Source organism: Phacochoerus africanus, chromosome 2 (assembly GCF_016906955.1).
Source record: "Phacochoerus africanus isolate WHEZ1 chromosome 2, ROS_Pafr_v1, whole genome shotgun sequence".
Taxonomy (NCBI): domain Eukaryota; kingdom Metazoa; phylum Chordata; class Mammalia; order Artiodactyla; family Suidae; genus Phacochoerus; species Phacochoerus africanus.
This window is the reverse complement of record NC_062545.1, coordinates 265,076,997-265,093,061: the sequence shown is the minus strand read 5'-3', so window position 1 is coordinate 265,093,061 and position 16,065 is coordinate 265,076,997. Positions and strand designations below refer to the sequence as shown.

The 16,065-nt window shown below is 38.0% G+C and overlaps 1 protein-coding gene across 1 annotated transcript; it reads right to left on the bottom strand.

Moving 5' to 3' along the window:
• Positions 1–1,747: 1,747 nt before the first annotated feature.
• On the bottom strand, positions 1,748–2,686 carry LOC125120882 (olfactory receptor 1J2-like). The gene has a single exon (XM_047769270.1). It carries the CDS (start codon positions 2,684–2,686, stop codon positions 1,748–1,750), a length of 939 nt encoding a protein of 312 aa, XP_047625226.1.
• Positions 2,687–16,065: the final 13,379 nt, after the last annotated feature.

Below are 16,065 nucleotides of genomic sequence, written 5' to 3'. Positions count from 1 at the left end.
TCTATTTTATTTTTAAAATTTTATTGGTGTATATTTGACTTACAAAATTGTATTAGTTTCAGTGTATAGCAAGGTAAATCAGTTATACGTATACATATATCCATTCAATAAATGTACTTTTTAGGCAGCATATATGAAAAAAATATGAGTTGAAAAATATTAAAATAGGTTTTTTAGTGACATTAGCAATGTTATAAGTCACGCTGAAATTCTACTTGGCTTAATGTAAAAAATAAGCCATCGAAGGACTTAAGGTATATTTTTTTCAAAGCTTTGGGAATTTTCTCCATTGAACATATAGTCTGGTGTGATGAAATGAAGCATGATATGTAGTATCTGATATATCTATATTATATACAAAAGAGAAAATCTGATAGTTCAGGAAATACCCTCTTATATTAGAGTTTGCTAAAACGAACTTCCTACAGCCAGAATTAATCTGAAAATATCAACATGAACTTTTGATGCTCTATTATCAAAATAATTTTAGCATTCTCTTGTTTCATTCTACTCACTACCAGAATTCATAGAAGGTATAAATGTGTGTCCTATAGCTTCCATGCTTTAATTATTCATTCCATAATTCACACACCTGCAGCATCAGAATTACATGGGAACTTGTTAGAAATGCAGAATCTTCGACCTCAACAAGATCTATGGAATTGAAATTCATGGAGGTATATTCCAGGGATCTCTGTTTTAACAAACTATCCCAGAATTCTTCTGAAGTTAAAGTTTGAGAAGCCCTTCATTCTTCATTTTCTTCATTTGGGAAGGCAAGAAGTCCATGAAGACTAGTCAGTGCTGAATCTGCAGTGGCATGTGTAGGAAAGCAATCACTTTTTAGATACCATGCACTATAATTTTGTTATATGTACAAAGGATGCCAGCATGAAGTGTGCTTTCATACTGACTATGCCTGGGGGCTAAGTAATGCAAATCACACAGTGTTGGCAAAGGGGAAATCCCTGGTGAGTGTTGATCTTCCACAGGGCCCTCCATCTTCAGAGTTGTTTTTGTAACATTATATACCATGGACAGAGAGTAAAAAATTTCCACTTGGAGTTCCTGTTTGTGGTTCAGGAAACAAATGCAACTAGTATGAGGATGAGGGTTTGATCCCTCACCCTGCCCAGAGGGTTAAAAATCTGGCATTGCTGTGGTGTGGGCTGGCAGCTGCAGCTAATACTCAGCCCCTATCTTGGGAAATTTCATGTGTCACAAGTGTGGCCCTAAAATAAGCAAAAAAAATATTCCTCTTATTCAAGTGGCAACTTAGTAAGATGCATAAAAATGAAAACAAAGCCCTTCATTGTCTGCATAAAAGTATACTATAATAATATAGTGAATTCTTTAGTTTCTGGGGTTAAAGCCTGAGATACGGGCCTAGAATATTTGGCTTTCCAAATGTTTCCTCAAATAAGGAATAACCAACTGTGCATTATTGTATTATCTATGCCCCCAATTTGCAAAAATAAGTAAATTAATTTAGGATTTGCTTCAAGGTACAGTATAAAAAATAATGTATTTGGAAAATAAAAAAAAATTCACTTGCTGAAGAAAAGTTATTTATGAAAGAGAACATTGTTAATAAGGGAATGAAATTCTGATCAACAAACATTTATGTTCATCATGCCAGCATTTGTCGTAGGGCTTGGAGACACAAAATTTTGAGATATATTCAAATGGAAACTCAAATATATGAGATGAACCCAAATGAAGTCCTGATTTAAGTACAAGCTGGATGTCATGGTAAGAAAAATGTTGCTCTACTGAAGAGTTTCTCAAAGGCCTCTTTTATGTCCCTGTTCCTAAGGCTGTAGATAAAGGGGTTCAACATGGGTGTGACCACTGTGTACATGAGAGCCACAATGATGTCCTTGTCAATGAAATTGCCTAACGTTGGGAAGAGGTACTGCCCAAATATTGACCCATAATACAGAGACACTACAGAGAGATGGGAGCCACATGTGGAAAAGGCTTTATAGATACCGTTGGTTGAGGGGATCCTCAGGATGGTGGCCCCAATATACCCATAAGACACAAGGATACATATGAATGGCAGAGTAATGACCACCACTCCTGCAGTGAACATGACCAGCTCATTTAGGAAGATGTCTGAACAGGACAATCTGAGCAGGGCACCAAGGTCACAGAAGAAATGAGGGATGATGTCAGCACAAAAGGATAACTGGGTCAGGAGAAGGGTGTGGGAAAGGGAGCTGGCCCCAGACAGGAACCAGGATACAGCCACTAGGAAGGCACATAGCTCCTCCCTCATGATGGTTGTGTAGTGAAGGGGGTGACATATGGCAACATAGCGGTCATATGCCATTGATGTAATAAGGAAGCTGTCCAGATCCGTAAAAAATATGAAAAAATACATCTGTGTTACACACCCTGCATAGGGAATGGATCGATTCTGAGTTTGCATGTTCACCAGCATCTTAGGGACAGTGACCGATGAAAAGGATACATCCGTTAGGGCCAAGTGGGTTAGGAAGAAATACATGGGGGTGTGAAGGTGAGGGTCCAGCCTGATGAGAAGGATGATGAGTAGGTTTCCCAGCACTGTGGTCAGATACATTCCCAGGAACAGGGCAAAAAGAATGCCTTGCTGCTCTGGCTGGATTGGGATCCCCAGGAGGAGGAACTTGGGCACGCTGCTCTGGTTTTCCCGCCTCATGCTGCTGTTTTTTGCTCAGATGAAGAATGCTTGAGAACATTAAGGTCTGAATTATTTGATTTTAGCAGTCAGATGAAAAATATATATGTTCTATTTTGGAAAGTGGGAAGCAACATTTTTCTCATATATTCCTTTTACAGTGACACATAAAGGAATTAGAAAAATTATCAATGAGGGAATGTTAGAGAGAGCCACCTTCTCTTGGTTCATTGACAAAATAGAACTTATGCATTTGTGTGTCTGAGGCCTAGTGCATGGAAAATGATGTCTCAGCCATGTTATTGGCCCAAGAATATTTTGTGGTAACTATTCCAAATCATCAACCATTGCACAGAAACCTGTAGAAGATTTGACTTCAACAGCCACTGTTAAATTTAAGATCAGAAGCAGACTTTTTGAATAACAGGATGCAAAGAATGGTATTATATTTGTTAAAGAACACTCATCAATATGCTACTTTATATTGTTTACTGTTCAGAGAGGGCCCTTCAGATACGGTAGGGTCCTTCTCCCTTGAAGCCAAAGGATTTTTAAAATATTCCTTTTTAAAAACCTTAACAAATTCCAATTTAAAAACTCTCAAAGGATTCCCACTGAACTTAAAGTGAAATGTAACAGCCTTAATATGGCTTAAAGACACTGAGAAGTCTGTGTCTCTGCTACATTTCCAATCTTTTCCTCCGCATCCCCAACACACTGACTCTGGCTGATGTCTCCGTTCCAACATCCCTGGAAAAGTATGTTTCCATTTGATGTCATTTAGACTCCCTCTCCTTTGGCAGCTGTGGGTTCCCTGAGGTCTCAGGTCATGTTGGGAAAGCAAAGACCAATCTGACTCCCAGTGAATGTTTATGTGATTTTGGTTTTGGCTTATTTTCTATTTTCAACACAGAAAAGGTTAAATGATAACATCTTTATCTACTCAAAATATATAATTTTTTAGAACATTTTCCTTCCTCCCTATGCAACATAATAATACCCTGTAACAAAAATAAAGACTATGATCAAAATTGACAAAATAAGTGAGATTTTAGTTTTATCTCAAGTTTTCATCTCCCCATCAGGTGGTCCTGCCCTTTGATACAACACTTGCTGGTTAGTTATGGTAAGAACAAATAATAAGCACCAATGTTATGTCCAGATATCCCAAAGTCCAGAACTTGTGGACTCCTTCTAGTTCCTGGGAAGGGAGAATTAAGGTGCAGGTGGAATTTAGGCTGCTTTATTAAGGCTGGCTTCAATATGAGATTATCCTAGATTATCTGGTTGGGTCTAATGTAATCAACGGTGTCCTTAAATGTAGAAGAAGGAAGCAGAAGAGTCAGAGAGAGATTTTAAGATGTTATGCTTCTGACAAAGAAGATGGAGAAAAGAACACAAACAATGAATGAAGGTGGGCTCAGGTGGCCTCCAGAAGCTGGAAAGGTACAGACATTTCTCCCTCAGAGCTCTCAGAGGAAATGCCAACAATTAATCTTTTGACCTCTAGAAGAGTAAACTAATAAATTTGTGGGTTTTAAAGCCATTACATTTGTGCCAATTTGTTAGAGTATCAATAAGAAACTTATATGCTAGTAATGGGAAGATTTCATTTATATTAAAATACTCTGATTATCTTGGCAAGTATGCAACACAATCCTTGTTTCCTTCCTCAACTTCCGCCTTGTATACAATAAAACATCAGTAGCTTCACAGAGCTAACTCCTACCTAACATGGAAGGAAACAAGAATCCTATCTCATTAGAAGTGTTTGCCATTGGTCAGAAAGGAGACTCAAAACCACTCTCTCTCCTATATTCAGTAACTGGACTATGTCAGAATCTAAAGCAAGTTAAATTACTCCTGAAAAAAATCTGCTTCCCTGTATCTGTGTTTTATCTGTTGGTTTACTTTAATCTCTTTTTTTCTCTTTTCCTGTTTATTGCTTCACTTTGTTATTCCTTCTCTCATTTTCTCCTTCCTCCTCTCTCAGTGCTCATTCTCCCTGCCACTGCATCTTCATTCTTTGTCACTCCATGTCTTTAAATCTGCTCTGCATACTCTCTCATTTTTTTCTCTTTTACTTTCTCTTCTCTTCCATGTCAAATTCAGCTTTCTGATATTTCCACTTCTAGACTAACATATAAGCCCAAATGCTGCCGAGAAAACAATATCCATTTCATCCCCAATACTGACCTTGCTTGCATTTATAATCCAGTGTGTGGTGGGTAAATGTGCCCTGAGAGTCTGTTTAAGGGACCTGAATAATATTGTCCAAGATCCTCGATACCACTTGAGCGTCAAAAAGAAAAGCAAAAAGCTCAGACTCTCACTCCTGTCTACCAGCCCCAGACCTATGAATTTTGGGGTATACATAGTCAAGGAGAAAGCCCAGGTGGGCAAAGAGATGAAGTTGTTATTTCCAGTTACAGACATCCATCAGACTTGGGTTAATTGCCCCATTTCCCCCTCGATTCCTCTAGGAAAAGTGTCCCATGGGAGAGAGGTATGTGCTGGGGACCCTAGAGAAGGAGCCCATGGAGGAAGGACCGGAGCCATCATCAGTTTTCCACCTTTTTCAGACTATGTTTCCCACCCTTAAGCACCCTTTCGCATATGATAAGCTCCAGAGAGTTTAAAAAATAATTACTAGCTCTAATGAGATCCAAATAGCCAAAGGACCAAATGGCCTCTTAGAACTAGATAGAACAGTGTCCCACTCAAAAAGTTCTTATTGGGCCATACCCACCGGTGACCTAAAGGACATTGTCTTGTGTGGATTCCCTTTAGAGACCATTAGGAAATGCAAAGTGAAAAGAGACAGACATAATTACTTTTTTCCTTCTTTTCTTTAGACAAACATGTTTGGTTACATCAAATAAAATGAACAAATAATCAAAATACATCAAATAAAAATAGTTTCAAGGAAGGAAGACTAAAGGAGTGAAGGAAAAATAGAAGAAACATAAAGCACAAAGAAACAAACTTAAACATAGGGAAAAAAATTGTTGAAACACACAATCCAGGAAAGTTGACTCCAAATTTAAAAGCTTCAGTTTCTTTAAAACCGACCTTTTGACGAAAATGATCGTTAATGCAGCACTAGTGATTCTTAGGATTGAGATATACAGGACAAAGAAAGAAATATGTATAGCTTCAGATAATCTTTAAGGGTTTATTTTGCCCTTTTTGAAGTCTGAGGTTAAAAGACAGTAGACACAGCAAAGCTTTATCTAGGCAGCTTATTTCTAGTTGTGATGACCTTGCATTTCTGCCACAATGGGAGACTCTCAACTCAGACCTGTTGAAGTCCAACAACATTTTAGGTACAAGCCAGAGAAGAAAGTAACCTGAATAGTGACCACTGGCAGCTTTGCAAAATCAAAGTGGACAAATCTGAGGTGTGCTGGATGCTAGTGTTTCCTCTGTGGAATTAGCTTAATTTCCCCAAGCGATGGTTGTGCTAATATTTGTCTTTTGGCTATAGCTTTCCTCTCCCTATCTTCCTTTCCCACTCTCCTATTGCTGTTTACTTTGACCCTCATATAAACTACTTATCCTTCATTCTTGGTTCAGGATTGGCTTCTGGAGGAATGCAAGTTAATCAATCTTCTATGACTTAGTGATTTTTATAATTGACTCTTTGGTAGGAAACAGCATTCCTATCTTCAGTATGATTCAGAGAGCACTTTGAAAAGTGTATCTCTATGTTCCTGATACTAATGGATAACAATTCAGAGATAAATCAAAGATCTTGCTTTCTTCTCTCTCTGCTCATGTATTTAGAAAAGCTGAGGACCCCTATGATGGTAGAATACAATCTGTTTGCTAGAGGAAATAAGCATTTGCTAATTGGCTACAAGGTATTTTTAGAAGCGGACTGCTTCCTGAGACTCAAGGAACTTTTCCTTTGATGGTTTCATGCCTTGATGTTCAGGTTCCAATATGAGTGTATAGGGGTGAGAAGCAGAGCAATCAGACACAGCAATTGCACCTGTTGGGGTCAGCCACCTTCCTCTTCTTGCAGTTTGTCAACTCATGGACTTATCTTCCTGGACCATCACTTTCCTATGAAATTCAGCCTTTGTTCACAAAGCTACATAATATTTTCATTCCTCATGAAAGAAAGACATGGTTATATAAATATTATGGTTGGGAAATTTTTTGATATATAAATATATGTCTCCACTCTGAGCAACAGAATACCTTCTTTAACATTTTAGAGCACATCTTTCCAGGATTTAAGAAAACAATTGGCATTTTTGAAAATAGATATAAACATGCCTTTATAGAAATTTTCTATTATGTCCTACAAAGATTACATCAAGGAATTCCCATCATGGTGCAGTGGAAATTAATCTGACTAGGAATCATGAGGTTGTGGGTTCAATCCCTGGCCTCACTCAGTGGTTTAAGGATCTAGAATTGCCATTAGCTGTGATGTAGTTAACAGAAATGGGTCAGATCTGGTGTTGCAGTGGGTGTGGCATAAGCCAACAGCTATTGCTCCGAACATACCCATAGACTGGGAAACTCCATACGCTATGGGTGCAGAATTAATAAGACAAAGAGCAAAAAAAAAAATACATCATAAGCTTCTCATAAACATCAATTTAAGAGTGGTGTAATAATCTAAAGGCTGTGTACCACAATTAAGTTAACCCTTCTTTCATTAATGGAAAATAGGCTATAACTATTTATTCCTTTTTAGAATTATACCACAGTAATACTATCAAATTCTGGAAGAGAACATAAGCAGAACATTCTCTGACATCAACCTTAAAAATGTTTTCTCAGGTCAGTCTCCCAAGCAACAGATAAAAGCAAAAATAAATCAATGGGACCTAATCAAACTGATAAGTTTTGCACAGCAAATGAAATCATAAAGAAAACAAAGAGACAACTTACAGAATGGGAGAAAGCAGTTTCAAATGATGCAACTGACAAGGGCTTAATCTCTACAATATACAAACAACTTAAACAACTCAACAGCAAAAAAAAAAAAAAAAAAAAAAAAAAAAAGGAAAAATGGGCAAATGACCTGAATAGACACATCTCCAAGGAAGATATTCAGAGGGCTAACAAGCACATGAAATGATGTTCAGCACCCCTGATTATTGGAGAAATGCAAGTCAAAACTTCCATGAGGTACCACCTCACACCAGTCAGAATGGCCATCATTAATAAGTCCACAAAGAACAAATGCTGGAAGGAGTGTTGAGAAAAAGGAACCCACCTGCATTTTTGGTGGGAAAGGAATCTTGTACAACCACTATGGAGAACAGTATGGAGGTACCTTAGAAAATGTTACATAGAATGACCCTATGACCAAGCAATCCCACTCTTGGGCATATATCCAGACAAAACTCACCTTAAAAAAGAGACATGCACATGCATGTTCATTGCAGCACTATTCACAATAGCCAAGACATATAAACAACCCTAATGTCCACTGACAGATGATTGGGTTAGGAAGATATGGTATATATATACAATGGCATAATACTTGGCCATATGAAAGAATGACATAATCCCATTTGCAGCAAAATTGATGGTACTAGAGACTCTCAAACTGAGTGAAATAAGTCAGAAAGAAAAAAGAAAAATACCATATGATATCACTTATATCTGGAATCTAATATATGGCACAAATGAACCTTTCCACAGAAAAGAAAATCATGAAATTGGAGAACAGACTTGGGGTTGTCAAGGGGGAGGGGGAGGATATGCGTTGGATGGGTGCTTGGGCTTAACAGATGCAGACTATTGCCTTTGGAATGGACTATCATTGAGATTCACAGTGGACCACTGGGAACTATTTCTGGTCACATATGATGGAGCATGATAATGTGAGAAAAAAGAATGTATACATGTATGTGTAACTGGGTCACCATGCTGTATAGTAGAAAACTGACAGAATGCTGCAAACCAGCTATAATGGAAAAAATCATTACATACAAAATAAAATAAAATTATACCACGATGAAACATAATTCAAATTCTAGAGAAAGTTTTTTTCAGTACTGGGCAAACAGTAGAAACTGTCCTAGATCCTGTAGCCTCACCTCCAAACTCTAGTGGCTCTTATTTTGTTACAGTTTTTGTCACCTAGATCAGTTTACTTCTCTACAATTTAACTATCAACTGGGGTTTGCATCTGTGTGATTGAACCATTCAACATGTGGCATATTTATCCTTTCATCTCATCTTCAGTCATTTCAACCTCCATTGCACTTTAGCCATCTATTCCCTTGGTTATATTAGGAAGACTGAGATTGATTTAGCTATCAAATTAAACTTCCAATAACTTGTTCTGGCTTTCCCCTCTACTCACTCATTACACAGAATCTTTGGCCTCATAAATCTATCCAGTCTCTGATCCTGTCCATTTTCCCCCAACTTCATTTTATTCTCCCCTACAGATCTCATGGTTTCTCACTCTCTTACCTACTGCCAGTGACTTTACCCCAATGACCTTCCACCCCATCCGTCTAGCAAAGCTTCCATGTTGGATCAATCCAATTATTCACCTTCCATGCTTCCTTACTTTCCATTTAGTCCTCTGTCCACCATGGTCCAGAGTCTGTTCCCACCACTCACTGACATTGCTCCTGGTTACATCACCAAAATTCTCCTTATTACCAAATTCAGTGCATCATTTTCATCACTTAACTTTCCCTTCCCTTCCCTCCAATGGTCCCATCTTTTTCATTTTCTATGTCTCTCAGTCTCTGATGCCCTTTGGGGAAGATCTTTCTGTCATTTCCTTAATTGTCAATGTTCTCTCTGGTCTGTGTTCAGATCTGTTCACCTCCCTTTCTCTTTGTTCTTTCTTTCCCTCCATTCTTCCCCTCTTTTACTTCTCTCTAGTCTTGCCTTCTTTTCTCAGTATTTCTTATTCTTTTCATTTCTTTTTACAATCTCACCCTCTGCTATATTGACAGGCCATGAATATCTATCTGGATCCAAAATATATCCACCTGCCTCCTGAATGTCTTCTTGTGAATGACCCACAGGTACTTCATACTTGGCATATTAAAATCTTCTCAAATCTGTTTCTCCTTCTAGGTCCCCTACCTCAGTAAATGGCACAAACATACACTCAGCTGTTCAAGCCATAAATTTAGTTTTTTAATGCCTTTGTTTTTCAGAATCTCACCAAATTTGGTTAACTCCCAAATTACTGCATCCTTTATTTTTTTTTTCTTTTTTTAAATTGTTATTTCCCCAGTACAATTTTTCTCTACTGTACACCATGGTGACCCAGTTACATGTACATGTATACAATCTTTAGATTCTGATTCTGAAGGAGACCTAAATCCATAGCGTTCTCTCTAACTCCACTGCCTCAGACAGACTTCCATAACCTCTTACCCAAGCATCCCTGATTACTTCCAAACTCAACTCACAGCTGCTAGTCTTACATCCCATCACTCCATCCTTGCCCTGCCAACATTCTCTCCATCTACTGCAAAAACCTGCTCATTATCCATTCTTCACTTATAGACATAAGTTTTAACAAGACACTATCAGTCTTTGAGCAAATACTTCCAGAGTTTTCTCTTTCCTTTGGGAAAAAGTGCAAATTGTTCAACATGGTCTTCATGGTTCTTCACTGTTCCTTCCTGATAGTTTCTCTGGCCTCATCTTGAACCTCTTCCCCTGTTGAAGTGTATATTTCTTTCTCTCCATTTTTCCTGATAATTGTTTTATGAATTTGTCACCTTTTCTCTTCTCCATGTGTTTTCCTGTTCCTCTGTTTTTCTCCCTTCCATATGTCTCTACACAGCCCACATCACCTTTTACTTCTTTGGACTATCTTGAATCTCTGCTTACTTATAACTTCCTTCAGCCATAACCCCTTAAATTTGGGTTTAACACGCCTCCTCTGCGCTCACAGGACTCAGGCCTCACCTTTAGTACATTATTTGACACATCCTATTTTGTCTATTCCACCCACTAGGTTGGGAGCCCTTTTAGAGGAACAAAACGCTTTTCAAATCTTTTTTACTTTTTAAAAGTTTTATTGAAATAAATTGATTCACAAAGTTGTGGTAATTTCTGCTATACAACAATGTGATTCAGTTATACATATACACACATCCATTCTCTTTCAGATTCCTTTCCCCCATAGATTATCACAGAATACTGGGTAGAGTTCTCCATGCCATACAGCAGGTCCTGGTAGGCCAGTCATTCCATATACCTCAGTGTGCATATGGGAGCCCCAAGCCTCCAGTCCATCTCTCCTCCCACCCTCAACTTGTTTCTTTTGGTAATCTAAGCTTTTCAAATCTGTGAATCTGTTTCTGTTCCAAAAATAAGTTCATTTGTATCCTTTTTTTTTTGTCTTTTGTCTTTTGAGAGCAGCAACCGTAGCATATGGAGGTTCCCAGGCTAGAGGTCTAATCAGAACTACAACTGCTGGCCAACCCTGCAGCTACAGCAATGACAGATCCAAGCCATGTCTGTGACCTACACCACAGCTCATGGCAACACCAGATCCTTAACCCACTGAGTGAGGCCAGGGATCAAACCTGCAACCTCATGCTTCCTAGTCAAATTCATCTGCTGTGCCACAACAGGAACTCCAATATCCTTTTTTAGATTCCACATATAAATGATATATGTTGTTTCTTGCACAAACTTCGTTTAGTATGGTAATTTCTAAATCCATCAATGTTGCTGCAAATGCGTTATTACATACTGTTAAAAATGTGTTTTCAAATCTTTATACAGAGGAACCTCACAAAAGGGCACATAGATATTATAAAATAATTTTATGAAAGAGTAAATAAACAATTTATTGGAAAAGATAAAATGCTATATTCCACTTGTCTCCATGTCTTTACTTTTGCCAATCTGAACTGAAGCCTTCTCACACCCATTTTTAGGATTAAAGAATATATTTTGAGCCCTGACTATGTGCCAACTATTATTATGTGCATTAACCAAGAAAAAAAAAATCCCTTTAGGCATTTGTGTATTTCTATAAGAAGAAGAAAAATATCTATGTCTGAGAAACAGATGCCCAATTATTCCTGGATAAATGTTTTTATCCCCCACGGATGAGTAGCAATTATCCTCCCATGTCTGGACTGAATGTAGAAGGAAGGGTTCCACAGGATACAGAGCCCACTGCTGCAGGAGAGCCATTGTGATGCAACAGAACACAGCTTTAGATTTGAAGTTAATGGGTTCGAAACCCCCTCCTTTGCCCATTTTCTTTTGAGCTACCCTCTTTGAAATGAAATAGGAAAAGGACTATCTACTGCTGGAATGATTGGGAGATTAAATGAGCTTATGGACATGAACTTTCTTTAAATGAATGTGTAAATAATGAATCCTAATGTATATTCCCAAAGGAGTTGAATATCTTCAGTATATGACAAAGGCACAACTCTATGGGGAATAGTTAAGAGAAGTGCATTTATCACTCCCAAATTGTCCCCTCAACAGAAATTGAGGGGGGTCCCCTGGGTCCCATTCTGGCTGGTAAAAATAGATACTTTTGTTGTTGCCCTGGACTGGTTAAAAAGAGAGTGTACCACCTCCCCACTTCCGGGTTGAGCTTATGGCTTCTCCCCATTCTAGATCTAAGTCTTCTGGAGATAAAATGTAAAATTTGCTCACATTGTGGAGCTGACAGAATTTGAAATGATCACTCCTGAGCTAGGTAATGGCAGAGCTTTTATACTTCACTCAGTAGTGTGTGTGTGTGTGTGTGTGTGTGTGTGTGTGTGTGTGAATGGTCTGTTGTGAAATCTTGCAGATAATTATACTTGTGCCTCATACTTTTATAATTTTTATGTATAATCTCAAATAAATTAGGGAGGCATAATAAATTACAATTGCTTGGGTTTTGTTCTTTCCCCTGTAAGAAGCTGTTCTCTCACAATTTTCTAAATGTCTGGCATGTATGTGAGCTGTGAGCAAAGACTTCTAGGTTTAATAATGATAAGGATGATGATGTGATATGATGGTATCTGGACTGTTTTTGCACAAAGTTAAAAACATGCCCTATATGCAATTTTCTATTATGTTTCTTCATAAATGAATTCATAAGCTTTAAGAATTCATTTTTTTTCTTTTTTTTCTTTTATTTTATATTATTTTCCCACTGCACAGCAAGGGGCTCAAGTTATCCTTACATGTATACATTACATTTATATTTTTTCCCCCACCCTTTCTTCTGTTGCAACATGAGTATCTAGACAAAGTTCTCAATGCTATTCAGCAGGATCTCCTTGTAAATCTATTCTAAGTTGTGTCTGATAAGCCCAAGCTCCCGATCCCTCCCACTCCCTCCCCCTCCCATCAGGCAGCCACAAATCTCTTCTCCAAGTCCATGATTTTCTTTTCTGAGGAGATGTTCATTTGTGCTGGATATTAGATTCCAGTTATAAGTGATATCATATGGTATTTGTCTTTGTCTTTCTGGCTCATTTCACTCAGTAGGAGATTCTCTAGCTCCATCCATGTTGCTGCAAATGGCATGATGTCATTCTTTTTGATGGCTGAGTAGTATTCCATTGTGTATATATACCACCTCTTCCAAATCCAATCCTCTGTTGATGGACATTTGGGTTGTTTCCATGTCCTGGCTATTGTGAATAGTGCTGCAATGAACATGCGGGTGCACGTGTCTCTTTTAAGTAGAGTTTTGTCTGGATATATGCCCAAGAGTAGGATTGTGGGGTCATATGGAAGTTCTATGTATAGATTTCTAAGGTATCTCCAAACTCAGTCTCCAAAGCAATATAAATAAGAGCAAAAATAAACCCATGGGACCTCATCAATCTGAAAAGCTTTTGCATAGAAAAGGAAACCCAAAAGAAAACAAAAACACAACTTTCAGAATGGGAGAAAATAGTTTCAAATGATGCAATTGACAAGGGCTTAATATCTAGAATATATAGACAACTTATACAACCCAACAGCAAAAACAATCAATCAATGGAAAAATGGGCAAAAGACCTGAATAGACTGTTCTCCAAGGAAGATATACAGGTGGCCAGCAAACACATGAAAAAATGCTCAACATTGCTGATTATAAGAGAAATGCAAATTAAAACTGCCATGAGATACCACCTCACACCAGTCAGAATGGCCATCATGAATAAGTCCGCAAATAATAAGTGCTGGAGGGGTTGTGGAGAAAAGGGAACCCTCCTCGTCTGCTGGTGGGAATGTAAACTTGTACAGCCACTATGAAGAATTCATTTTATTAGCTACATGATATTACTTCCAATGGATATGTACCATACTTGTCTTAACTTTCCAAGTATTTTTTTCCCTTGAAAACCTTTATCTAGGCTTTTTGTCCTGGAGACCTGAGAATTATTTTATGAGTAGCTGTCTTGTAAATCCAGTAGCTGTTCTCCTAGTCTCTCTATTCATGTCTGCATCATCTGATTAAGGACAGAGGCAACACATCCACCAAAGGCTTTGTGGAAATGGCAGACCCATCTTCTCTTGAATGAGGAGCATAAATGCAGATGTATCTTTTCCGTCAAATCATATACTACAGGAGTCAATATAGCATGGTGGTTAGAAACATGGGTTCAAAATCAGATATATATGGGATTGGATGACTTGTCCATAATTTTTATAAGTGATCTATGGCAAATTTCTTTCACTCTTAAGTCCTGGTATCCAACAAGTTAAGCAAGAACAATGCCTTTATTGTGGGGCTGTTAGGATGATATAAAGTACATGTCACAGCAACTGGCCTATAGTAGTCACACAATAAACACATGATTCGTGAATGATTGTTATCATATTGTTGTTGTTATTACTGATAGTACCATCTATGCACATATCTTGAAATCATAGGTTTTTCACTCATCATCAAATTTCCCAGTTTACTTCCTGAAATTCTTGAATGCTCTCAGGCAGCATAGTTAGTTAAGGCATGCAATATAGTGGGAAGAATGTGGTCTCTGAAGCCAGAGACATGTGGGATGAAATCCCAGGGCCACTACATACTAGTGCTATAAAACATTAGGCAAGTTTTATCACTGCCTCCCAATGCTTTCATCTCTAAAATGAGGAGCAGAATGTCTATGTTGCAATATTTGGGGAAGCAGTGAGTAGTATATGAAAAGCACATTTTGCAAACTAGGTAGGTACTCAGATTTTATTAACATGTGACTATTTTTAGCCATATACCATTAATTCAGCCAAATTGGAAAGACAGTGCATCTATTTTCAGTGTGTCTATAGCCTCTGCCCTTATTCTGCCTGTAATCCCCAATCTGCTTCCATCCTCACTTTGACTGGAGTGGTCAACGCCCTTGTTTGGCCAGCCAAAACTGGCCCCTAAATATTGAACTCTTCCCAGATATTCTACCTCCATGACTTGGCCATAGTGCTCTTTCTCCAAGGAATATTTACTTTTAAACATAATCTATAGTTGGGACCTCAGAGTTTTTTTCTCTTGCTGAAAGAATCCAGCAGCCTTTTGAGAGTGATGTTTGTGTAGAGATATGGAAGACTCTATGCTGATCTGAAAATCAAACTACACAGACATAATTCTGCAAGTTCTCTCCCAAGAAAAATTGATGCAAATTATCTTAAAAAATCTTAAGAAAATTAGAGACAGTATTCCGGTTCCCATTTTGTACAATCCATGAAGATTGTGGTGTCAGCCTTGCGTACAAAGTACTAGACTCTGACCATAAAGGCTTCTTCCTTAAGGACTAAGTAGCAAAATATCTTTCACCTCTTTCTGGGAGGTTGCATGGTAAAGAATTCATAGATGTTGTAGTCTCTTATCTGGTTCTGACGTTATCAGGAGACAGATGGTTTTTTTGCTCTAGTCACTGAAAGTCACCCTTTGACATGAATGTTCATATACTGCATTAATTCTATTGATAATACATTCTTCCCTTCACTCTGATCAGAGTTGGGGGAACCAAGACTGATGATTCATGGTTGCCTTCTGAATCTAGTTGACACAGTGATGGTGAGGTCAAGTCCTCATTACAACCAGACTGTTTCTAGGCTATTTTATTTGACTGTTGTAGTTGTTTATGTTTCTGACAGTACACGATTTGTTGTAAAGAATTCAGCTTTATAATAAGATTGGATAGGCTATGGTGTATCCCTACCTTCTCCTTTAAAAACTTATAGAAATTTTTAGAAATATTGATTTGGATTAGTAAATAAATTTCTCCTAAGTTGTACTAGAGACCCTGAAAAGATTAGAATTCCTTTTAAAAATTGCATTTGGCTTTTAGGCTGTACTTATCTGAATGTGTTGTCATGGAGCAAGTAACCTGGAGGCTTGGGATTATTAGGGTTAAACTTGGGTGTTGAACAAGACATGATGTAAGTCTCAAAGAGGCTGTCTTTGGAGTAACTACTTCATTACCTCTAAGCCACAATGGGAACTCCTT